General features: G+C 42.6%; 1 protein-coding gene across 3 annotated transcripts in view; it reads left to right on the forward strand.

Moving 5' to 3' along the window:
• Positions 1 to 27,081, forward strand: part of AFF3 (AF4/FMR2 family member 3) — a 332,912-nt gene that overhangs the window by 271,427 nt on the left and 34,404 nt on the right. For all 3 annotated transcript variants that reach the window (XM_033004937.2, XM_033004938.2, XM_033004940.2), the window contains 2 exons: positions 17,194 to 17,359; positions 25,119 to 26,165. In XM_033004937.2, the coding sequence (XP_032860828.1) occupies positions 17,194 to 17,359; positions 25,119 to 26,165 (1,213 nt within the window). The remainder of the gene's footprint in view (positions 1 to 17,193; positions 17,360 to 25,118; positions 26,166 to 27,081) is intronic.

Consider the following 27,081-nt stretch of genomic DNA (forward strand, 5'->3'; position numbering starts at 1 on the left):
CAAAACAACCGTAAATAATCCACAGACATATGGAATTGTTTTGAGAAAGAAAGTAAATTGCTGAGACTCCTTAAAAATGGAAATCTACCAAGGAAACCCCAGCAGTCTCTTTGACAGTCTGCTCTAAAACTTTTCACTTGCTTTGATGTTGTTTGTAATTTATGCTCCTCAGAGGCTCTTAGATGAAGGAAACCATCTATTTTAATAATGTGAAACCTTCTTCTGGCCACCTGAGATGGGAATTCCTGCCCTGTTTCCTGTGCCTCTCTGACAGGGCCAAAGGGGGAAGAAGTGCTTAAAAATCGCATGCCTGTTAGTGATCAGAGCCGTGGCATCACCCACCATTCCAAAACATCTGCCCAAACATTACTTACCTCTCAATGATGAGGTAAGTAATTTAGGAAAGCTGTCCTTTTAAGCTCAGTCTCCACAGTAGTGTTATTTCACTGTATTAGTAATTCATAAGGATAGGTTATATGGTGACGATTATAGTACAAAAGCAATTATTGAAATAGTCCCTTTAATTCAAAATTATTTTAATTACTAGTGATACCTGTCCTTTTTTTTTTTTTTTCCCTCATTTCTGTGCTAAGTCTCTTCATGATTCAAAAATTGCCACTAGGCTATCACCTTTGGTAATTGCTGTTCTGTGAGCTGAGTGAACAAAGGAAAAATTCAACTGGAGTGTGTCAGGCAGGCAGAATAGGAAATATATGCTCCTGCAGGAAAGCTACTCTCCTTCTAATTACCCTGCAATTGCCAGATTCAAAATGTAATTTATGAGTAGCATAGATAGAATGGCCACATTACTCCATTATTTCATGATGATCTTTTCTACTCTTGATTTCAGAAAGGAAGGATTTTGAAGCTCTCGGAGCATTGGCATTGTCAGCAGCTGCTCAGGGCAGTGATGCTAGACAACTGCACTTGAGAGATACTCCCCAAAAAAATGTAAAGCAGTCTCCTAACAGCAAGGTTTTATAGAAGGAGGGAGGTGCTGTAAAGTACAGTTAAATAAATAAAGCATGACCTGATGGGCTACCTCAGGCACTGCTGGCCACATTTGGAAACAGATGCAGAAATACTTGAAGAAGAAGGAAGTTTTCCAGCTTGTGGAAAACAAGCCTGCTACAGCTGCATCTTCCACCTGCTGTAAAATACACCAAATGCAGCAAATGAACCTAATAACACCCCCAGAGTCTGTTTCACCCTGACAATCACAGAGTAGCCTGCAAAGGGATGCAGCAGTGGGTAAAGCTGCCAACATGTGATATGCAGCTGGCACATGGTTTCAGCTGTAGCGTTGGTGCCCGAGGCCAAGTTTACACTTCAGTCAAGTTGGGGAAATGACTTACATAGCCATGTGAGTGAGCTTTAAACACAAAATGAGGGGATTCTCATGGCCAAATGGAGCACAGGAACAATTCAGTGCCCACATCATTATCCAGCTTCTTGGGTGGTCTTCGTACCCCACTGAGCTTTGTGTTCCCAGACAGCACCATAGTTTGTGTTACAGGAGCTAGTCCCACAGGGTCACGGGATGGCTGAGGCAGGAAGGCATCTCTGGGGATCATCCAGTCCAACCCCTGCTCAGGGCAGAGTCAACTAAGACAGTTGCTCAGGTCTGTGTCTAGCTGGGTCTTGAATATCTCCCAGGATAAAGACTTTCAGCCTCTCTGGTCAATCTGTTCCAGTGTTTGACCATCCTCACAGCATAAGAAGTTTTTTATTACATTTAAATGGAAATTTGCATGTTTCAGTTTGTGCCCTTTGCATCTTGTCCTGTCACTGGGCACCACTGAGAAAATCCTGGCTCTGTCTTCTTTATTTTCTCATGTCAGGTATTTATCCCTCCCAGTCTATCTCAGCCTTTCCTCATGTAAAGGATGCTCCAGTCCCTTAATCATCTTCATGGCACTTTGCTGGAGTCACTCCATGTGTCTCTTGTACTGGGGAGCCCAGACCTGGATCCAGTACTTCAGATGTGTCTCACCAGGACTGAGCAAAGAGGAAGGATCACCTCCCTCCACCTGCTGGCAATGCTCTTCCTACTGCAGCCCAGGGTGCTGTCAGATGCTTTTGCCACAAGGGAGCATTACTAGCTCATGGTAAACTTGGTGTTCATCAGGACCCTCATGGCCTTGTCCACAAAGTTATTTTCCAGACAGTTGATCCCCTTTGCTTATATTGGAGCATGGAGCCTCACCTGAGTCTTCCCAAGCCCAGGCCACAGAAGTCCAAAAATGATGTCTAGTACTGCAGGGAGGCACCTTGCTTGGCAGATCTGCATCATTCACCTACTGTACATTTTTCAGTCACCAGCCCCATAGACCGCAGAAAAACTGGCTTTGCAAGCTTTCTCTCCTTCCCACCACCTACAATTCTCCTCCGTCCTCTTCTTTGCCTGCCTTATGTCCCAGTTCTTCATTCACAGTTTTTAAATCTTTCCAGCTAAAAAATGATAAATTAATGCTTACATTTAAACTACTGTTGCATTTTGCAGTCAATGTCCCTATAAAGCTAATTTTGTTTGGAAGGTTTATACCTTTTATAAATAAATTAAAACAGAATCAATTCTGGTTGTCTGCAGACACAGGAAGATAACAACACTTTGTTTCACATTTGGGCTGCTTTGGAAGGATTTCTTCACAACTGGGAGGTGACAAAGATGGGATTCAGGTACCTTAACACAAGCATCTAAAGTCACTTGAGAAGCCATGAGATATATAAGACATCTTCAGGAGCCTGACAGGTTCATATGGCAAAGGCAGCTAAAGACTGCTGAGATAGAGCACGGGCACTGGATGGTAGCATAGAGGCAAATACATGTCATCTCTATCCACTTTTTTTTTTTTAAATGCAAGATAATGCAAGGAAAAAAGGGAAAGATAAGGGGGAGAGGGAGACGCAATGAGAAATCAAAAAAAGTGAAAGAGGAAAGGCCAAGCACAAAGGCAAAGGGGAAAACTATCTTTCTGATTCTGGATGTGACATTCAAGCCTCAGAGTCAACTGTCTGAAAGTTCAGTGCCTCTAAGCTGTACACAAAGCCCATCAATATCTTTCCTTGTTGCAATCTAAGTCCATAAGAAAGTGCTTGCCCCTTGCTTGAGAAAACATTTTGTGATGTTGCTTGGGAGTTTCACCTGTAAGTATTCCCCTTCAGTTCCCTGTACAGCATTCGAACAGAGTGCTCTTAGGAATGGGAGATGCCTGCCCTGATTCATTCTGCTGAGGTTTTGTTTTTACTTTGACCCTGAAGAATTGGCTATTTTTAATGACTTTTATGATTAATAAAACTGTCTGAAGGCCTGCTGAGGTCTTCAGACTAGTTGTCAACAAAGTCATCTAGCTCTTTCCCACAGTGTCTAAGCTAATGGCAAAGACCCAACACTTGATCTTCCTCCCCAAGCTGAGGCTTGTATGGCAGGGTTTAGAGTCATGTCAAGGTGGTAAAAAAATCCCAGAGTTACTTTCTTGCTGCATTGACTGTGGAAAACCATACTCTCCTGGAAATCTATCTGTCTGTCTCATCTTCTCTGCAAAGCTCTTGTACAGAAGCTTCCACTTTACCCCAGTTGTTTCCCAGCTGCAAGCAGGTGACCTGATACACTTTTAAAGAAATCCTGAATGTATATCCTCACAGCTGGGCACTGAACTCCTAGCAGCAACACATTGACTCCTACACGTTTAACAATCTCCTTGCCGGATCACACTGCTAAATGTAAATTCATGCTCTGAAGAGGCCCACCACTTCACACAGCACAACCTCGACCATTCAGGACCTCAGGCAGGCAGAGGGGTGTTTGAGATACTACAGTAAGACCAGAGTGCCAGAAAGGGACTATTAGCCTGTGGGCAGAGAGGAAAAAGGCAGCAGCAGTTTGTTGTGGCACTGGGAGGGTGAAGCAGCACCAGTGAGCAATATTTCTCCCTGTTCCTGTACCCTCTCCCCACTATCATGTGTGCATTTCCTTTTTGCCTTTCTGGGAGAGGCAAGGAGAAGAAAAAATTCATTGATGAGTGGGCAAAGGCACCTAGGTATGCCTCAGTGATATTGTAAATTCATATGAAACCTAAAAAGATGTATGGCAGTTAATGAACAGCAAAACATAGGAGATATGGATTGAGGTATACTGGAAGATACAAGTTTAACTACATCAGGACACAGCATGGTGTAAGACTAATTTTTTTTTCTTAAGATGTCATACAATTCTAGTGCTTTCCCTACTAGTTGGTAGCATATTTCACAGAAATAAAGGATTGATAACATCCTGCGGGAGGGTGCAGGTGGGGAGCCACTGAGTCCAAACACATTGGTACCACATTCTAGATTAATAAAGCAAATAAAATGATATTTACTTTGTGATTTATTTCTGCCTCCCCTCATCATCTGTGTGCACATGAACAAACCTCAAGTTTGCTTTCCACGGATGACACCTAACAAAAGGATGCAATTCAGATTTGATTTTTCCTTTGAGTTGTAAAGGGCAATTTTTATAACTCTTTCTTAACATTGATTTATTTATTTGTGCTTATCACACTTATTCATTGTTTTTCACAGGCCACATTATACCCAAGGAAGACACAACAAAGGTTACTAGTAGGGGCTGCTCTCTATTTTAAAATCCTTCATTAAGTATCTACATGTTGTATTGCTGGATTACAGTGGGTCAGATCCTGAGACCCTCACTAGACAGACCATTCCTGCTCTTCAGGAGACCTTCCAGTACACTTATGGGTACTCTAGTCCAAGCTGTAAAGTGCGATGCTACTAAGCCAGAATCAAGGGTCAAGAATCCAAGACTGGTTAGAATGGTAGAAGTTTTTCCCCCAGTGGCTCAGACCCATGAAAACCTAAGTCTTAACCAGAGGCAAATATTCAACAACTGAAAACTGGGTTTAAACATCTTTTATTTTGAGCTAGTATGTCAGTAATAGGTAAACAGCATATCCTGGGCAGCTATTTGCAAAAACATTAAAATAGTTTTGCATGTTGCTGGAAAACAGGCTGTACTTACATCAGAAAGGAGAACAGAAAATCCTTTTACAAGCCTTCAAATAATCTCAAACTAATTAGGTTTTAACATCATTTCTGCTAGAATTCTGGGCTTTATTAGCTGTTCTTCTTGCCATTCCAGAGTCTGCCTAATGTCTTCTGTAGAACAACTACGCACTTTTTCCAGGCATTTGTCATTTCTTGAAACATATAAAAGAGAGCACTTGGATTCAACTAACAGACCATCTAAATTCTGCTCTGCATAAGGAGTGATATATGCTGACAAGGAGTAGAAGTCAAATTTTCTTTATATGGTTCTTTATGGTGAGCAAACCTACTTAAAACAAGCTCCTTCTCAAGGCAGCATATTGATTAGAGCTGACGGGCCAAAAAGACCTTTGGGAGACAACAGAATATGGCTTGAGTCAAAGAGTAACACTAAAGCTGGCAGCAGCAACATTAAGAGTCAGTAAAACCTGAGAGAGTTTGTCTCACACTGAAATTTATTGCACCCATTTGGACAGCCATTATAGTAGTTAGTAATTTTATCTGCAGAAGTTCATCTGTATTTGGACTCTCAGAGCTTAGTGAGAGGTCTTGTAAGGCAGAACCATACCCAGGGCCCTGCTGACAGAGGCAAAAGACTGCTGTGCTGAAGCAAGGTACAACTGTGACTGGAGATTGCAAAAGGCTGTTTAGCAAGACACAACATGAGTTACATTAACAGTAACTCTGCAATAAGGTAATGGTAGGCCAATGCGGGTGAGGATTCTCCTAGTCTGAACTGTGGCGGTTGTCTTCTGCAGCTTGATGAAGCTGTCACTCACAAGCCAACATTGTTTTTTTTCTTGAATAGAAGTTCATCTATACTTCATGTTTTAGGAAATAAATGAGACAAGAAAAGCAATACCCAGGCTAATTTCCAGAGAAGTGGTATCAAATTCTCCTGATGAGACATTTTGAAGATGGTGGATTAATGCCACTCTACAGAACAATTTGCATTGATCCTTTGCCTAAAGTAGTTTCTGAAACTGCCGTGACCAGTGTTCCATATCTTCACTGATGATCTGTTCCAGTGCTTAATTACCTTTCTCTTTACAACAATGTCCTGGGTTGAGTGAGTGGTGCAGTTTTTTGGTTGCAGGGGAGGGGGCTAGCGGGGAGCCCCCCTGTGAGAAGCTTCTCAAAGCTCCCCCAGCTCCAATCCAGCTCCACTTCTGTTTGGGAAATTGAGCCAATCTGCTGCGCCTCTGTGATAACGTATTTAAGAAGGGACGTGGTGACGGGCAGTCAGACTTGTGAGGAGGAGTTGCTACAGCTGCATGAACACCAAGGTCAGTTGAGGAACGGAGGAAGAAAGGAGGGGGGAGGTGTGCCGGAGCAGAGACCCCCCTGTATCCTGTGGGGAGACGGCAGGGCGGCCCCCCCCTGCCACCCATGGAGATCTACGGTGGAGCAGACATTGATTTATGGCCTGTTGCTCCTGCTCGGATAATCAAGGTGCTGTGCCCGAAGAAAGCCGGGGTCTCATGGGAAAAGGTAGCCCCGCTGCTGTAATTCAGTGCTGGGAGGTTTGCAGCATGCGGGGGAGTCCCATGCCGGAGCAGCTCGGGAAGGGCTGTAGCTGTGGGAGGGAATCCAGTCGGAGGAAGTTAGTGACCCATGACAGAGCAGTGTGGGGAACGCTGCGGCCCGTGGGAGGAACTCATGCTGGAGAAAGTTTGTGGAGGACTGTCTCCTGTGAGAGGGGGACCACGATGGAGCAGGAGGAACAAGTTCCAGACACTCCCCTCACCGAAGATGAAGAAAGTGTCAGCGCTGACTGCACCCCCCATTCCCTGCCCCTGTGCCCCTGGGGGAGGAGGTGGAGATATCGGGAGCAGAGCTGATCCCGGGAAGGCCAGTGGGTTGAAGCCTACCCCACCAAAGGCCAAGCTGCTGGAATCACCTTCAAAATGTTAGTGGAGGATCTGTTCCTGAGATGGGTGGAACAGATACCATTGGAACCAATACCATTGAATCTGACAGGGGATCAGCTTTTAATAGTGCTCTAATGAAACAGTGGAGTACCGAGTCAGGAATGCATATAGGTCTTCATATGCCAAACCACCCTCAGTCCTTAGGACAAGTGGAGAGACTGGATTGAATCCTGAAAGGGAAACTATGAAGAGGAATCTGAACTAAACCTCACTTGCTTCCCATACAGATCACAATGCACATGGTTTTGGGCATACCAGGCATACTGTTTAAGCAATCCTTAGGATCCTCAATTCCCTCTAGTCCATCAGGAGAGATAGGAATCTCCAAAGGGCATTTTTCAGTGCTGAAGTTAGGCAGTAGTTAGGTCCCCTTCTAAGTTAAGAGAAGAAAAACTCTATGCCTACAAACATACTATCCTCTACTTCATTCATCACCTATATCAAGATCTGACCAAGAGGGTCCAATTCCCCCTTAATTTAACTCAGCTATATTCTTTTTTAGTGTTTTTAAGCCCTGCACAATAGGTGGAGTCCCGACTACATGAATATATATGACTATATGAATCATGTGACTTATTTGTTTACAAAGTCAAAAAATTGGCTTGGTTGAGGTCTTCAGGCGACCATCCAGCTGACCTTTTGTTGTGGTTTAAACCCAGCCATCAGCCCAACACCACACAGCAGCTCAATCACTTCCCCCACCCTGGGGAATGGGGAAGAGAATAGGAGGGGTAACAGTAAGGAGACTCATAGGTTGAGAAAAAAACAATTTAATAATTGAAAAAAAAATATAATTAAAGTAATAGTGATAATAATAATAGTAATAATAGAAAATACAAATGCGTAATGCACATTGTGTTTGCTCACCACTCACTGGCCTGTTCCTGGCTAGAGATCCCAGAGAAAATCCTGAAGCCACAATCCTGGAAGTGAGAATGAGCTTCCCAGCCAACACTCATCTGAGCACAACATTATCTGATATGGAATATTCCCTTGGCCAATTTGGGTCTGTTGCTCTGGCTGTGCTCCCTCCCAGTTTCTTGTGTACCCGTGCACTACCAGGACATGGGAAGTTGAAAAGTCCTTGATTTCTTAGCAACAGCTAAAAACAATGGTGCACTATCACCATTCTTCTCATATCAAATCCCACACTGAATCCAAAACACAGCACTATTCTAGATACTAAGAAGGGGAAAAAAAAAAAAAAAATATATCCGTCCCAGCCGAAACCAGGACACCTTTAAACACTTCTATAGTCCTTGTCATTCTTTACACTCTATTTCCATTCACCCTTCACTAAATTAGAGCCTTTCCTCCTATTTTAATTGATTTCAGGTGTAACTTCCTAATTTTTATTTTGCTAAAGCACAAGGATCTCTCCTCCTACCGTCATATGTGAAATTACATTTTTGTGAAAAAGGGACTGCTATGGAGCTCTTCCTCTCTCTTGAAGGGCCATTGGTCCAGAAGTCATTCTTCAGATGGTAGGATTCAGCATCTTGAGTGATTTCCTGTAACCAAAAGAACTTGTGCAGAGCCTTATGACATCTTTACTTCCACATTAGTCCACTCTAATGAGACCTTCTGACAGCTGAGCCCTGAGCTCCTATTCCACATCTGACTTACCAGGCAAACCAATGAAAGGCAAGAATGTTTTTAACTCATGTAATGGGAAGTGGAACAGAGCTCATCTCTAGTGATATTTACCTTCTTCAGTGAACCTAAATAATCTGATCTCCCTTGGGCAAATGAACTCACATTCTCTGGAGACAGTTGGCAATTGTATGCAGCAACTCCTGATGCTGCCAGGAAAGGAACTTCCTCAGAGTGAGGAGGGGAGGAGAAACAAGTGGAAAAGAGGAAAGATTGGAAAGTATCAGTGCTCAGAAGAATGCACTTGGTTATTACAAGGACTCAGTGAGTGCCAGAAAGACATCCAAATCTTCCAGATTATTGGATATGGAGAAACTATGCCTGGCCACACTCTCAGCCTCTAGAACCATATATTTACAAGTATTCAAAGGAGTCATTTTTCCTTATTGCAAAGTCTGTCTAGGTTTCTTACCCCTTCCCTGGGCCTTTTGATCTGACGTGAGGGCTAGATTCCTAGAGGAGAATAGGAAAGGGTATAGCTGCCAAGAGAGTCCTTTGAGTAACACTGCTTCTGGAGTATGGTTGTCACTCTTAGCCACCATGAAGGAGAACCTTCACACATCAAGGGCATTAAGGGTCAACAAAAGTGTGTGTCCTACGTTCCCTTTCAGATGTGTAATTCAAAGACACTGTGTCTGATTTCCACTCAGCAGCAGAAGCTGGCCTTGACCAAACAGAGGGGATCTCAGAAAATTCCTAACATGACCAAACTACTGATGAAGAAAAGAGAGTAAAATAAAACTTCTAAGGTACATATGAAGGAAAACACACAAAAGCCATTGTCTCAGGGGGACATCAAAAGCGGTGTTGTCCCACTGAATCTTCTCAATAACTTCATCCACTTTCAATTTATCATCCCCTTTTCCCCCAGAAGGCTCTGTAGAAGTGGTTTTCTGATTTCACACTGGAGGCAGGAGGGTGGCTCTTCACAGACTGTTCTCAAAGCTGTTCATCATTCTCCAGGCCATTGGTCCAAGGGCACGTTCCAAGGACAATACAGGACACATAGACTGTGCCTGTCACTTCTTGTTTTTAAGTCACCATACTTTGAGCCATTAAGAGACTAATTATAGTACCAAGGAAAAAAGACTCTTATCACTCCTCTTCTACTAAAGAGTTAACTTTCCTGGACCAGTGAATCTCTCTGCTCATATTCAGCTGATGCAAGGTCAACGACAAACACACCGAGGAAGTCAGAGTTACTTTATTTTTCTAGTGAGCAGGTCAAATAAAACACTGCTGATGCTCCATTTATCTGGAGTGACAAGCAAACACTTGGCAGCAGTGGAAAGCATACACTGGAATCTGGCACCAGGCTCCTAGCACAGCTGTCAGCCTGCTGACTAATCACTTCATCCCCACGCTAATGCTGCCCCAGGTCTATTGGACCCTTTCATCTCAGATAACCCAGCACACGGTCCCCTTGATAGCACTATTTATACAGAGATGTCACTATTAATTGTTATGTAGCATTTTATTTTAGGAGGTTTTTTTTAGCTAAGGTTTTTTTTCAGTGGTTTTCTCTTTCCTACCATATTCCTTCAAGGGGGGAGCTGTAATTCTGCTGCTTCCAGTAGCAATCAGGCTTTAAGTAGATTCCCACTCACCATACTGAATTTTCTTGAGGGTTTTTTGTATGTGTGTGTGCATGAGCTTCATATCTTGTTTTTCTAAACAGCCTTTCCTATCAATTTGGTTTTCTTTGGTGATTATTCTGGCAATTAAGCTGCAATCGCACAGGGCACACCTGACTCTCTGGAGAGACCTGATTTAACTTAGGTTTGCATTATCGAATGATACTTGTAGTCTTGTCAGCACAAACTATTTAAGCAGCTCCCAAGGACAGTGTTAAAATATAGGTGGAGTCTATGAATTCTGTTCTTGGCAGCTGTGCTTTATTAGTTGTGCTGTGCAAAGGTGGTGCAGCTAAGGTAATGCAGTGCTTTCACAGAGGCATTATATATTGTGACAAGCCAAACAACCTCCAGGACTCTCACTCATCATGACTCCCATTTCATACCTCATCCATTATAAGAATGAGGTATGAAAACATTTCTGTTTCCTAAAAATATTAACAGACTCCTGGGAAATCGTTTACCTGGAGAAGAGGAAGTGCCCAGCCTCATTTTTTTGTGTGTTCAAGCCCAAACAGCTGACCATGGCAGGGCTAGCTGCTTTTCTTGTAAGTGAATGATAGGTTTTGACAATTGGTAACTGTAGAGAACTCAGACAGTTAATTGTTTTCATGCTCTCAGTTACCAAAGGTACAAAAGCATAAATTTGTGTCACTTCTGTACTGCATTAAGAACAAGGATATCCAAGTGCTTTTTAAAGAATAACAAAGGATGTCTCCTAACACACAGAAGACAGGCAAGTTCAGTCATCCCCATGTATGACTTGGATGGCAGCTGGAGCCCTGGAAGGTTCAACTGTTTTGGTCATTCAAAGTTCACATGGCCAGAGCTAAAACTAGAGCAGAGACTCCTTATACTCACATTTGTACATTAAGTGCAGAACCAGCCTTTGTATTTTAAACCATGGAGGTATCTGGATGTCCTTAAGCAGGTGCATATTCTAGAGTTGATGTTATCATCTCCCTTTTCCCAGTATGATTTTGGCCCAAAACAAATGGACTACGTCCACATTCATTCTGTAAGCTATCCTTATGGTGCTATTTTTTGGCATTATACAGTTGCCTCAGAAAATATCCCCATATGTTCTGTTGCAACATTGGGATGGTCTGATCTTCAAGTCCAGATAGACCCCCCATGGTAAGTGTGCTTCAGATGTCTCCACTGAAAGATAATTTGAAAAAAAAAAAAAAAAAAAAGGGACAACAGCAAGAAGTGGACATTTCCATTGCTTCCGTGATTCATTCACAATTATCAACACAGGAATTCCCTGCTGTGTGCATGGGAGATGTGAAGTATCTTCAGTGCCAGGCAGCAGAGATAACTATACAGATCTTGGCACAACGTTCTCGATTTGTGCTTTGAGGAAGCACCATGTGGAATTTACTTCTTGCAACAAAGGGATAAAGCATTTTCTGTAAAAGACCTTCGCTGGGTTTTAGGTTGGCTTCAAGGGAAGAAGGAAGTGGTGTTTCAGATACTTTAATCTGGAATAAAAACAGACACTCTGCCAACAGAGCTCCTTTAAACCATGAAATATGTTTTCATCATTAAGTTTGAAATACCATTTCAGAGTCTTGGTCAGATTTACTGTTTGATTTAAATCTGTGTAGCTTAATTGAAGTCATTGGAGCTATGACAGTTTATACCAGCCAAGGAACTGGTGTCTGTTTCAGGGTATTGTTTTCCCACAATTGGCCTTGATCTTCCAGACAGTGATAGATTTGGGGGGTATTTCAAATACTACAAATGTTCGTACAGCCTTTCTTAGGATCTCCTTGAACATTTGTGACATCTACAAATTCGGATCACCTTCTCCATGTTTACCTCTTAATGTTGATAATGTGATCCCTAACAGTGTCATTTATTTATTCAGGTCAGCTCTTTGTACTAATTGTTGTGTTCCTTTTTCCTATGGGGAGTCAGGGCCACTTGGTAGTTGCACGGTGCTTGAAGGATGGTACTGTAGGGTGAGATTTAGAAGAAAAATAGCTTAAATGATCACAGCTATGCAGATGACACTGGCTAAATATTGTCCCATCTCCAGACACAAAAACAAATACAGCAGATTGTGTCTGATAGTGTTACAGAGCTTTCTGATAAGGCGGCTCTGGATACAATTCTTGCAAAGTGAAATTACACAGACTAACTGGACTCCAAAATATGAAGCATAAGCATTTGTGTGGCCTTTTTTATGTCTGGAAAAGTATTTCAGAGACTCACTCTGATATGTTTTCTTGGTCTTTTCTTCAAGGCCTGATTCTCCCTTGCTTTGCATTCTTGATAATCATTCATACCGGTATAAAGTAGATATAAAATACCTTCATATTGTAACACAGTGATGAACTGGGATCACAATTTCTTCAGCATATGAAGAATTTTTCTCTTTGAATCTATTTAACATAGTTACCAAGTACTTGCAGTTTGGTAAAGAACTGCATCTGTTTGACTTGTACCTCGAGCAAGAATCCATGCCGTCTGTCTTTGAAACACTGAGACTGAATTCCTGCAATGCAGCATATGCTTAGCTGCCCGGAAACTTCCTGTGGCCAATGTTGAATGCCATGATTTATTATCATGGGAAGTAGTGCAGCTGTAAGCAGCAGCTTAATATGAAGCATAGAGTAGGACCCAGATCCATCATGATTAACCTCAAGAGATCTCCTGAGGACCACTGAGGCAATCGTGATTTGGGAATCTCTCTCCACTGACTGAACAGCAAGTGCCTACACCTTCCTGCACAAGTATTTAAAACACCTTGGTACTGTTGAAAGTCTGGTTGTGGCCATGAAGTTTGATGGAGCTAATAACTGGTCCCATCACAACTAACCACTCAGGCTTCTCCAGGGATTGAGATGGCTCCACCATCTCAACTTGGATCACAAATCAGTTTGAGCGGAGAAGTATTAATCTCTCCAAATCACAGTGTTTCTCAACCTGCACATCTGAGAAAAACTGAGGCTACAAGGTATCTAGCAGTTTCTCAAAGGTGACTTGTTCACTAGGCAGTGTGGGAAAATAGGTTGTTGCATGGTGTTTAGGTGCCCAAGTCCCATGTAGCCAGGATGATGGGAGATACCTGATCAGAAACTTCAGATGGTGTTTTGGTTTTTAAGTGACCTTATTACTGAACTTCTGGCAACTTTACAAGGTATTTACTCTCTTAAATCGGAGAGTGTACATTCTGATCAAGGGATTTAAACAAAAATGGTTCTTACACAAATTGATGTTTAATTGCTTAAAATAAAAATATAATTTCTATGATGTAGTAATTAATTCTGGGGCATAAGCCAGTAGCAAAATATTCATGAGTGTTATGTACCACATTCATTAAAATGTAAATCGGTCTTTTATTTTGACTGCATGATCTTGCTTACATACTTTAGAAAGAACAGTCCAAAATAGAAGTTGCCAATTTAAAATAATGGTTGTTCTTTAATAAGAATGCATGAAGAAATATGGAACTGTTTTCACCCTGGTCACTATAATACAATGAGGTTCCTTATAAGAATATGCTATATTTAAAAATAGATAAGGTAGAAGGGGGACAGGAGACTTCAGTGGTATCAGCATAAATAGGAAAACAGTGTAATGTTACATTTTTGTAGTATATTGGCTACCATTAGAGCAGAAAACATAGATTTCCAGATGTTTGTGAAGAGTCCAACAGTTATATTTTATATCTATGGCTGTAGTAACAACTTCTATTCAACAGTCTAGAAAAACATTTCATGTCACAACAGGAAAGAAATATTACTGTGGGGTTTTTTTCTCCCTCATCCCCTATATAGCAATTCTGAATACTTCAGTCAATGCCAAACAAAAATGATGGTTTAAAAATTAAAACCACAGTCACTAGGGGCAGGACATAAATGTGCAGATGTTTTGTGATGTTGAAGAACTTTTCAGGCAACAGTCACAATGCTGTTGTGGAAAGGACAGGAAATCCATCAGTCGGACACTGTCAAAAGCAATCCCTAAGCTACACTGTCAGAAAAGAGAGTTACCTTTTCATATTCCCTGAAGAAAAAAAAAATCAAACAAAAAAAAAAAAGAAGGAAAAAAATCAAACCAGAAAACGTACTCACAATGGCCTTTATATAGCTCTCACTGTTTTTTTAGCAAGGGATTGGCTGTAATCTTTAAGTGAGCAACTTATATCTAGAGTTTACTGGGCAACCTGTACAAGTGGAAAACTGCATTGTCCCAAAGCAGTGCACAAAGCATTAATTTTCCTTCACTGGGAAGGAAAATTTTTAGAAGCTTATAAGCTGTTTCTGATTCAGGCACCTCTGTGCCTTAATGCTGTTATACAAATGGCTGCCTGAAAATCTTTTATTTACCACACCTACCTGGCTAGACAAAGAGACATCATGAATAACAACAAAAATAGCAGAGGGCGAGTTTTTAAAGCACTCCCTGTAATTGGTACATTTAATGCCTGTGCATGACAGACCTCTTGCCTCCCAAGTGTTGGCAGGCACTTCTGCTACCATGCATGTAGCACCAAGTCTTCCTGCCGGAGCTTGAGCTTCTGCTGTTGCCTCTCTACTGCTTGATGGTTACAAGGACGGAAATAAAGGTCAAAAATATAAATGGATGTCATCTCCTCCCTCTCCTGTTTATTTTCCTTGCTTTAATTAGTAAGGTGAGATCACAGGTGAGGTTTTCTGCACTGCCTGGCCCCGCTGTGCCTCAAAGGGTACAGAAAGCTCTCCAACACCAGCACGGTTCCTCAAACAACCAGAAATTCTCAGGAGCAAGAAATCCATGGGAAGCTGTGCCACTTCCTAGCAAAAGGCAAGGGGGATGCTGTAAGTAAAGGCTATGTGGTGACAGTACTGGCTGTGCAAGACAGGGGGTCCAGTGGGGAAAGGTTGGCATATGTTAGGGGAGGTGGAGATAGGACCAGGAAGTGTGCAGCCATGGGGAATCATGCAGTCAAAACTGAGTCTCTGGTGGCCTGGCCTCTTTTCAAAGCCCCAGAAATTGCCTGTCATATGTGGCTTGTGTCAGGTGTCAGGTACCGGTTTTCCAGAATGAAATGTACCATTAGCAGCTAAAGACAATTCACTAGGTGCAACATAGCAGAACTGTAATTATTTATTAGATATTATTTCTCACAAAATGCATCTCCAAGATCACGTTGCATTAGCCACAATATTAGACTGATGGAGCATAAACAAGGGTAATGATAAACACTGGTGAATGGAGTTGGGAAGAGATAGTTATTAGGGTAGCGGTGTGTTTCATATGGGTTTTTTTTAACCGTCTCATTAATGATCTGGAAAAGGAAGTGAATAACCATTTAATTAAGTTTGCATTTGATACTAAATTAGAAGTTGCTGCAGACACCTCCGAGGGCAGAGGAATAAATCAAAAAGAGCTCGAAGTATGTCCGGTAAAGAAGAAAATGAGATCTGGTATGAAGAAAAAAGCAAGCTAATCTCTCTGGAAGCAAATAATCTAAAATGTAGCCATCAGTGGAGGAATTCTGGAGAAAGCAGTGTTGAAAGAGATGTAGGAGTGTTAATGGACTATATATTCCATCACAGCTTGGGTATGTTTATAGAAGCAACGCATCACAGAGCAGGAAGGTAATAGCCCTTCATTGTAGAGCTCTAGTGAGAACCCATCTATAATGCTGCACTCTGTTTTGGGCATCCTGTTATCAGAGGGATGTAGACAAATTGGAATGAGTTCCGAAAAGAGCCATAAAAATGATCCTGTATCCCTGGAGATAATGACTTATGAAGAAAGATCAGAAGAAGTAAATGTGTAAGGCCTTGTCTAAAAGATGACTGAAGTGGGGCAGGAAAACAGCCTGCAAATATGTGAAATCAAAAAGGGAGGACGATAATTTATCATAGTAACTGTTAGTAATAGGATGAAATAATAAGTAACAACAATAAATTTAAAAAGGGCAACTTCAGGTTGAATGTAGGAAGAAATTTTTGACAGTGGAATTTGGGTTAGTTTGCAGAGAAGTTTCCCAGGGGTAAAAGTAAAAGCTGCATTCAAGTCATTTAAAATCAAATTGGACAACTCACTAGAAAAAGCACCCTGCTATAGGGAGCAGTCTTCCATTGACTGGGGAATAAGCTGGATGACTTAATAGGACATTTCACACTCAGGTCTTTATGACTGTGATATTTTTAATATGCATGGTCAACTATTTCAGGAAAGTATACATTTCTTTTGCTGTCAGGCCTGATGATACAAACACTTGCATGCAAACATAAATTTTATAAGGCAAGTACCTCTACTGACAGCACTGTACTGCTGACATGCACAACACAAGCCCGAGCTCTTCAAGTTTTTGCAGGATCAGATTTTTAGATCTTGCAGTTGTCAATATCAAAGTAACCACATCATTTGCGGATAGGTGAAGAAGTGTGCAAAACAAAAGATGGGGGTCAGAAGCCCCAGTGAGGATGTATTATTATTGTTATTATTATCGTTATTGCTCTTGCTACTTATAAATGACTGGTACTGTAGAGTTCCACTCCATTTCTTAACTGTTCACCTCTTTCATCTCATGCTTTCACCTCTGTGCAGTGTGTTCATTAGACAGTGTAAGAATGTTTTCTATACTCTTTTTTTAACATTTCATATTTTTAATATATCCTAAAATGTCTGTTGAATGAGAAAAGAGACAAGCCGAAGTGAAAACTTGACCCTCCCTCAGATGAAGAAGAGATGACAAAGGCTATAGATTTAAATGGATACAAGGGCAACCCTGCATTTTCCCCCCAATTACAATAATGTAATGTTGAACTCACTTTGCCATTCGTTAGCAGTGGAGACAAGCTCCCAGGCATCCAGATAAGTATGCTCCCTAAAATACCATGGGTTTTACATGTGGTTTTTTTATGTTCTTGTTTTCTTCTCCTCCCTCCCCGCTCTCCGATGGGCTGTGTGCGGGCTGGCAGCCTGGTGGTGCCACAATCCAATGCCCGAGCCTTGGGACTCTCCAGCAAGGGGTCGAGCAGCAGCAGCTCCAGTGAATCCGAGACCAGCTCAGAGTCTGATTCAGAGAGCGAAAGCAGCTCCAGCGAGAGTGACGGCAGCAAGCCCTCGCATTACTCCAGCCCAGAGGTAAGGGCTTCTGCTCTTTATGATTTAGGGAGGCAATCCATTAGTACACCCACTCAGACCTTTTTCCATCCAAGCCAACACAAGGAGGCTGTGGGGAGGTGCAAAAAAAAACAAAAAAAAATGGAAGTGAAAGGCCCAGGGATCCTCCTCCTGGCACGCTGTGAAATGCAAGTGGTAGGGGATCCTTGGGCAGATTAAAGCATTTGAAACAAAAATGAAGAAAGAAAGAACCCTGTGATATTTTCCTCAAATTGGAGTGGAATGCCTTGCAAGGCTCACAGCTTGCTTTAAGTTTTATGCAACTCTGCCTCCATAGCAATGGCTTGCTTAGCGCATAAATCCTAATGTGGGCTCCCAGCACTGCAAGGGAACTAAAGGCTTCTCTACACAGGGAAGCTATTACAAAATCAGTTTGAGGGTGGATTTTTAAAGCAAAACAGTTGTTTTTCATTCACGCACTTCCCTCACCTTACTCTCTAAGTGAATTATTCTCTGCTACTGCTACCTTTGTGTGATTTATTTTAATCCACCTCCAAAATGGACTAAACTGAATTACTCATGGTGCAAAACATTAAACCCAAGCTTGTCATCTGGAAAGCTAGTACTGAAAATTTCCACATGTAGACAATCCCTAGCCTAATTACAATTAAGCTGCCAGTGCTATGCCACCTTCTGCTTTCAACTCTGCAGCATGCTCAACAGACATGATAAGGTTGCTTTCTCTTCTCTGCTTTTCTACCAGGACTGACATTTCTACATGTTTTGGTCAACACACACCTTTAGTATAAAACCATTAATTCCACAGCCACCTCACACATATTAATGTATGCAAAAATATTCCAAAATTTAGTGGCAAGATTGTAAATACACATTAAATACAGTCAGTGTATTTTCCTACTCCACATAAAGCATCCAATAACCACACTCCTCCCCCCAAAACTATGCCTCACCTATTCTCCCACCCTGAAAAATTATACTGAATAACCAGCAAGCCTTTCCTCATCTTTCACTCAGTTATTTGAGGCTGTGTTTCCTATTAGGCAAAATGCAGGACTCACAGAAACATCCTTAATATATTTCTCTCAGGTTCTGTCACTGTTGTTCCTTATTTAACAATTATCTTCCTTTCTATCTTTCCTTTGCAGTACTTTCAGGTTAACTTCCAATTAATTTTCCTGTTGTTTTGTCCTTTTCCTAAATCTCTCCCTCTGGTTCTCTTTCCTTTCACCTCTATTCTCTTCCTTCCAGTCTCTCTTCCCTGTTGCCCTCCCTGTGCTACCCCATGTCTTATTTCCCATTTTGAGCTCTCTCATCTGACCTGTTAAGACATTGTTCTCTCTGCCTAGTTCCCTGCTGGAATTAGTGCAGAGATCTTGCACTCAGCCTCTCCTCTCCCTGCAGGATTTCATAAGGTGGAAGAAAAGGGACAAAGAGGAGAAAGAGAAGGAACCATTGTTGGGGGAAGGAAATAGGAGATAAAAGGAGGAGAAGCGTAATACTCAGGAAGGGAGGACTGTTTACTATCTAGGCAGATGTTGCTTGGACCTGAGAGCAGAAATTCCTCAGGGAATGCAGGAAATTAATTAAGTGAGGCAGGTCGTGGATTTCATAAAGTCAAGCAGGGGACTGAGAGTCATGGAAACGTGAATGACGTGACTCCTCCTAAGCATTTTATACATATACTCTTGAGATCAGTAGAACTACTTTTGTACAGAGCCCGAGTTATCAGTGATCATTGTCACGAAACAGCTGCACTGCTCCAATGGATTGCTTGTCTTTTTGCATTATATTTGTGTGGTTTGCCTTCTAGGACATGCTGTATGAAACATGCTTATACAACAGTGTAAATGACAAAAAATGTGATGGCTGCAGTGGTTTTCATAGGTCATGCTTTGATGGGATACGGGAGAGGCCATACATGGATAGGGCCAGGGTGTCCCAGGGAAGTAGGGTACCTGTGCTTTCCCCAGGAGCCAGGATCTGACTGGAAATCCTGTCTGCTTTGCATTATTGTTTTAACCTACATTTATGTACCCAGTGAAGCCATTTTTCTCAAGTGTATACCATGTTCTTACCCGGTAAATGGAGAGAGACAGGTCCTTGGAAGCTCTTTAAAGGGAGGCTCTGTCCACCTAAATTAAGCAGTGGACTCAATTCCAGTCCAAGTCCTAAAATTAATTTCATCTTTTGGATAAGAAAAAGCAAATACATGTTTGCTTTTGCTTTAGCATAAACTGATAAATTCAGGTACAATGAACTTGAGTTCATTGCACAATGCTGGGCAGGAAATCTGGATTTCCAGGTTGCGAAGAACTTAATCTGGAAATCTGAAGACCATTATGAGGCCTTCATTCATTCTTTTTTTTTTTTTTTTTTTTTTTCCATAATCTGAAATACTGTATGCATATACTAAAAGATTTTTATTTCTAGGACAGTATATCTTCTCCATTTGAGGTTATATAGAATTTCAATTGCTGATTCATTTCTTCTGCATTTTTTCCTTATCTCATTTTGAGATCTTTGAGTTGTTCTCAGGTGTCTAAATGCCTAGAGTGTAAAAGCAGCTCATTGCAAAGCATACATATAAAATAGATTAGATGAATTGCACCCTAAAAGTGTCTGTTTCTTTCCATTGACTATTTAGAGCCTGTAGTGACTAGCTCAGCTGTCTACACTTTATGTCTGTAGTAAACTAAGAATAATGGCTGAGCTAGAACAGGAGGCAACATTCGGAATGGTTTCAGTGATGTGGACAAATTAAGGTGCCTCAGACATTAATGTGAGTAGTTACAGTTTTGTAGACTGCCAAACCTGAAATTATGAACAAGGGACTGAAGCTTCTATCTCCTGTTTCTTTGCTGAAGTCATGAACTCTTTGCATAACCTTAATGAGAACTCCGGAAAACAATGACATCTTGTCCTTGCCATTATTTCAGATGGCAGAAAAAATCCTTGGGTGTCAAGTTAGTAGAAAGAGCTACATTTCAAAAACTAAGAATTTGGTTTGCTTGTTCCATTGAATTATCCTGCAGACCTTTAATAAGGCTGAATCTGGTTAGACAACTGGGAATTTCCATTATTGAAGGAGGACTAGAGGGCAGAATGGGCAGGAAGGAAGCAGAGAAGCCATCACATGGGACAAAGCATCAGTGGCTAGTCAAGTGTAACCAGGCCAGATTAGAGAGGTGTCCTGTCCTGGGCTCCACCAGCCCCACACACCAGATGCAATGTCCTTTATAGCCTTTGTTGTTGTGACTAGTTCACAACTATTAAAGTTTTTTCCTCTTTTTCAAGGATTCACATATACTTTTTGTCCATGTTTATTCCATCATCACAGGTTATACTCTTTCACCTCAAGTCCCCATGTTGTGACTGACCCAGTCAAAGCTGAAGTGATTTGTAGAGTTATGCTCTTCCCCACCCTCCTCTGTCATCAGCAGAGAGCCACCTCCTGACCACTGTGCATAAAGTCCTTCAAGTGCGTGGACACTTGAAGTGGCTGAGGAGCCAATGCCTGTGAATCCCTGCTATTCCCTCAGGTGCTCTGTGGCATTCACTCTCTTCTATGTAGCTCTGAAAATAGGAAGAATGTGTGTATCTAACAGACTAGCTAACTGATGGGCATGCTCCTGACACCTCACCAGTCTTTCTTCACCGATAGATTTCATTAGGGAGGCAGGGGAAGGGGAGTTGTAGTTTTACAGTTGTGGGGTAGCAGAGATATGTTTTCTGTATCTATCTTGTTTTCCAAAAAGTCTTTGCTTCCCATCTTAAGTATAGCCATGATTCAATTTTCTGGCTGGTACACTCAGAAGAAAAGGGTATTTTACCACTAGACCAACTGTAGACACTATCTTTACCTTTGAAATCAGGATTCATGGGCTTTAGCTGTCCTGTGGGATATTTTTGACAATGACTAAAAACTAAACTCTCTCTTCCCTCCAGAAAATTCTTTGTGGCAAGAACCACCTCTTACAGTATATGTGTGCTGTGCCTAATGCATGGGAATCCCCAGTTCTAATTTGATAAATCACTAGCAGCAGTGCTAATAGTAGCAATAAAGAAGTAGTAGTAGTAGTAATAATAATAATCATCCTCATTGTCTTCTTCATCATCATCATCATCTGTGCCTTAAATACAATGTAAGATGCACCACATTTGTATGGGGATTGCCCTGAATGAAATCTTTGATAGCAGGGCAGCACAAGCAGGTTATCACAAGGATAAATTAGTATATGGATTTACAATAGGCAGAGTATACTGCAGGGATGGCGGATAGCTCACTCCTACCCCACAGCGAGCTAAGTACATGCACATATTATAGGCTATCTAATCTCTCAATGACACTGGTGCCATGCTTCAAGTTTACCACAGTATTAGATACATCTTAGGTCCCTCTTTGCAATAACAAGCAGAGAGTGACCCCATTACACTTATATTGTTTAATAGCCCTTTACTCCAGAAAGTGTTCCTGGATACTGTTTTGTCAAAGGTTTCTTTTGGATGCATGCCACTCGTGCCTCTAGTTGCACTTGTAGCCTTGAAGAGATCTGAGATATATAGACGTGCTGTGTAGGAGTCATCCCACCTAAATTTGGACACTTCTACTGCAGATACCTACATCTGCTCACCACCTCAGCCTTCCCTTTACAGTCAGTGGAGAGGAATAGACATTCTTTTAGGACCCAGCTCACCTGGCCTATTTCAGATGTCTATTTCAAGAGGGAATTTTTCACACCCTAGACGAGTAGTCCACTGACTGGAGAAGGAACTCATTGACTAGCTCAGATATAGGTGTCTATGTTGTACAGACGAATTCACCCACAGTTTTTAAGAAAGTGTATCACATCCTTCTGTTTCTTGATGAAGCCTGGCACATGTGTATGTCTGTGGTACATTGGTCCCTGAAACTATCTTTGTTTCGTAAAGTTTCCTGGTTTGGATTTTCATGCCAAACCCATATTTCATTGCAAATCAGCTTCATCAGAGACTGTTATTCCTATTACTGCTGCCCATCTGGGCACCACCACCTTTAGCCCATTTGAAAACTGACTAGTTCTATACAAGACCTTGAGGGCAGCATATTTCCATGACACAAAAACCAAAGGACAGAGATCATTAAGCTATCTGATCACTCTGGATGTATGTTCCTGTCTATTTCCATCCTTACATGCTGCTTAAAATTTCCCAATCTGAGAAAAAACAACTTTTCTTCTATAGAATGGTATGTGACATGCTCAGGGGGGTGATGTGGGCTGGAGAATTAGGGTTGTTCTTTTTCTCCCACAGATATTTGCAGTTAGGCATGTAAAGTGGACTGGTGAAAACTTTGAAGTGAATCTTCCCAATCCCATTTTTTACCAGGCCTGCTCTTCGTTATTGCCTGTCATGATTTTGTTCGCTTGTAAGGCACCTTGCTTTTTAAAGTGATTTTCAAAGTACAGTATTTTTCAGTTAGAACAGTCAATTGAATAAATTACTTCCAAAAGGGAATTGGCATAACTCATGTACACTGACAATCTCAAATATTTCAAAATTGTATCAGGGCCCAAAATTAGTGAGAAAAATTTTAAAGTTCTGATTTTTTAAATTTGGACTCTTTTAATTTACCTGATGGGCTGCAGGCTTTTTACTTTTAGCAGGTGCATCTTAAAGGGATTTCTTAGCAGACACACCTTAGTGCTTTTTTCAGCAGCCACAAGGATTTGAATTTTTATTTAAATAAACCCTGGAAGTGTATCTAAGCCCGTGATTCTGAGAGCTGAGGCTTTAAGAAAAAAATGAGTGTCCTGAAACTCCTGACAAAATTAGTAAAGCTGGCAACATTGTTGAGCCTTTTTATTAGACTCCATAGTTGGTTTATAGGTTGGTGGGACTGTAGTTATTCTGCCTAAATAGCAGACATATCACTCTAGGGAAGTACCACATTGCCAAGTTATGACACTGTAGCAGTTAATTACTGTTTTCTGCTTGTTTACTGTGATTCCTTGAAATCCATATTTTGTGAACCACTGCTTTCAAGAATAACAAGGTACATAAAGTGATAGAATGGGATGTAACAGAAAAGCTGGAAGCTTTTTTGAACTTTCAAGCTGCCTTCACTCTGATCTATACTTCTGGACAGAGGTATATTTTTCCCCACATGCTCCTGATATATGTCCTTTTCTTAAATACACCTGAACAGTGGAGAGACCTCCATGTATAGTGAACCTTCTATTATATATCTAGTAAATTCAGTATGTGCACAATGAATGGCACCAAACAAATCTATCTGTATTTTCAGCAGCAATCAAAAAAAAATGTTGTTTATTTTAGATAAAGAGATAAGAGTTGTAAAAATATTTATTCATCCAAGAGAAATACTGCCCATCCTTTTTTAAGATTTACAGCTCAAGAAAGAAATTCCTCATGTAAGATATTAGGGAGTATGCTTAAGAAAAAATAAACCTAAGGCAATCTAGCAAATTTCCCATAGGTATTGGCTATCTTGATAATTAATAAATTAGACACTTTTGCAAGAAGGAATATTTGTATCATATGAATTCCAATGTCTAATTTCTTGGCTTATTTTAGGAGCCTTTGCTCTATGTAGAGTGAATACAATCATCAGTGGGTGATTCTGGAGTTGCCCTTGTCTATGTAGGAAACCTGTGTTGTTCTCAGGCACCTACTTTAAATAAGGAGTTAAGTAAGAGACTCTTAACTGGACTTAAGGCTGTGAATATTCTCTCTCAAACAAACTTTCTTCCAGAGCATTGATGGTTTTCATGTTAGACTCATGACATACTTTTTGATTATTCATATGCAGTAGCCCAGTGGATGAAATTTTGATTCCATTTAAGGAAATTAGAAATCTTTTCACATTGGCTTCTGTGGGATTGGTTATGTCTGGCCATCTACTCCGTCATTTATTTCTTTTGGGTTTTTTTGCCTTTCCTCTTCATTTTATTACATTCAAATTACTGATTACACAAAGCACTAGAAAACACTTGCACATTGTTCTGAAATAACATTGACTGAGCTGTGGTTACATTTGAAATCATGATTATCCCACTTATCGACTGTCCAAATACCATTATGTTTTAGATGCTTTCTTAGAACTTGATCGTGTTGTGACAGGAATGAAGAGAAAAACTAACAGCCGCACAATGCTCACAAAATGAGCATTTGACAATACCATCCCACAAGTGTGGGATCTCACAGGATTATAACGTCAATAGCACATAGATTACATAAACCTCCTGATTACCCTCTGACTGCCCTCCCTACATGCCTCTGTATGCTTTTTAAATACTTTTTGTATTTATTGCAATGGCATGGGACACAAAACACATATCCCTAGCTTTCCTACTAGCTATCTTCCTTTAGCCTCAGCCGTACCCCTGCCTTGTTTTCCTCCCTTCTTATCATCGTTATATTTTCTTCTATTTGGAAACTTGCGAGTGTTTCCCAATAAAACTGGTGCCAGTAGCACTGTGTGTATCATCCTTAGAAATGATGGATTACAGAACCTGTCCTCCTTCCCAACCTCATTCTGAAACCAAGAATATCCCCACTCGTGCAGCATGCCCCACATCTCCCATCCCGCCACGCAGGGCTGGTGCCAGGGGGTTGCCATGGTTTGGGAGCAGAATTTTGACCAGAGGAAAACCTCTGTGGTACCAGGAGAGACCCAGCATTTTGGTGACTGTGAGTGAGCCCCAGGGTGAAGGCAGCAGGGTCTCGGTGCTAACCTTGTTGCCATCTGTTTCCCTTTCAGCCCGAACCGCCCTCATCCAACAAGTGGCAGCTGGACAAGTGGCTGAATAAAGTCACACCGCACAAGGCACCCATCCTGACCCACCATGACAGCCCAGCATTGGAGGCCCATTCCTACTATGGCCGCGTGAAGGCGGAGTGGCAGGAAAGCGAGAAGACCCCGGCCGCCGGCCCAGCCGAGCACCACAGTGGGGAAGGCCGTACCACCTCCGGCGCTGCCATCGGGGACAGACCACGGCCCAGGACCGCCAACAAAGCACCAGGCAGCAAGGGCAGCCGCCAGAAGTCACCCCCCGCCGCCGATGGTGGGCCTCCAAGGCGGGCGGCGGGGAAGAAGGTGCCACGGCGGTCCGAGAGGACCTCTGCTGGGGACGGCCCCCACTGCGCCGGTGTGGAGGAGCCCCTCCGGAGCCACAGCTTTCCCGAAAGCACTGCTGACGAGGTGCCGAGGGCCCGGCCTGGCAGCAGCAGCACCAGTGGCAGTGGCTGCAGAGCAGGGCACCGCCGGGAGCCCCGCTCGGCCGCAGCTGGCGAGAAGCGTCGGGCCCGGGGGCCAAGCAAAACGGCGCCCAAATCCAAGGAGTTCATCGAGACTGAGTCTTCGTCCTCGTCGTCCTCCTCCGACTCGGGCTCTGAGTCAGAGCGGGAGGAGCGCCCACTGCCCAAGGCACTGGCGGCAGCTGGGGCCGAGCCACGGGCCAAGGATGCGGGGACCGGCACCGCCAGCAAACCCCAAGGCAGCTGCAGTGCCTTTGGCTCCATTAATGCCAGGACTAGTAGTGAAATAGCAAAGGAGCTGGAGGAACAGTTTTACACCCTGGTTCCTTTCGGTAGGAATGAGCTCCTGTCTCCTCTGAAAGACAGTGATGAGGTAAAGTCGCTGTGGGTCAACATTGACTTGGCTCTTTTGTCCAGGATTCCAGAGCGTTTGCCCGAAGAGCCGCTGGCCATGAGCGCCGGAGCAAACCAGCCGGCCAGCCTCCCGCAGGGTAGTAGTGCTGAGCCCCCCGCAGAGAAGGGTTTACCGAAATCTAGAAGGAAACGCAAGGTGAGCTTCAGGGGGATCGATCGGGGTGGGTAGGGGTGCCTCTGACTAGTGGGAGGCAAGCATTGCTTGTGCCCATGTCCAGGGCTCAATGGTGGTGTCTTCTTTGGGTCGGGAATTCAGAGCTGGGATTTGTCTCTGCTCGCCATGAAGTAACTGGCCAAGCCCCAGGGGAGATGCCATCCCAGGAGGTGATGAAACTCCTGGTCACAAGAGATCACAGCCCCTTGGAGACGACATTCGCTGCTGGCATGTGTCTTCCCACGCCTTAATGAAGGCGCTGCCATTTTAGTAGGATAGTTTTATCTCCTGAGGCTTCTCTCAAAACCTGAGCATTTGGAGGTGATGCTTAGGTTGGCAAAGGGATGACTATCAGCTATCTTGTCACTGTCTGGATGATATCACTGCATGTGTGGAAAAAAGAAGAGGCAGGGTCTTTTGTCCCCTCAGATTGTCAACAAAAAGCAAGACTGTCAGTCCTGGCAGAGAGCCCCAGCTTCATGGGGGATGTTCTCACAGAGACCTGGGACCTCTCTGGCTCTGCCTCTTGCCTCCTTCACACCCCAGCAGCCCCCTTTTACCTCAGAGCTCTCAGACAGGTGTAGAAGTGGGAGTGTAGTCCATTAGCTGCCCCCTCCTCACAAGCACCATCACAGCAGCCAGGTGGGCACAGTCCTCTGGTCACATCCTCCCCTCCTCCCTGCCTCTCCTACACGCTTTCTAGGCTGCAAGTGATGCCAAGGAGAAAGCCCCCTCCACACCATGGTCACAGCTGTCCACTGAGGAGGTCTTCTGGTCCATTTGTACCGATCTGACCCCAAAAGTCACTCTGAACTGGAATCATCATCTATCCAATTTCTGGACAGTTTTACTGTGCAGTCATCTGTCGCCCTCTGAGCTACTGTACATGTGCAGATTG

Source organism: Tyto alba, unplaced genomic scaffold (genome assembly GCF_018691265.1).
Source record: "Tyto alba isolate M040663 unplaced genomic scaffold, T.alba_DEE_v4.0 Super-Scaffold_45, whole genome shotgun sequence".
In the NCBI taxonomy this organism is placed as follows: Eukaryota; Metazoa; Chordata; class Aves; order Strigiformes; family Tytonidae; genus Tyto; species Tyto alba.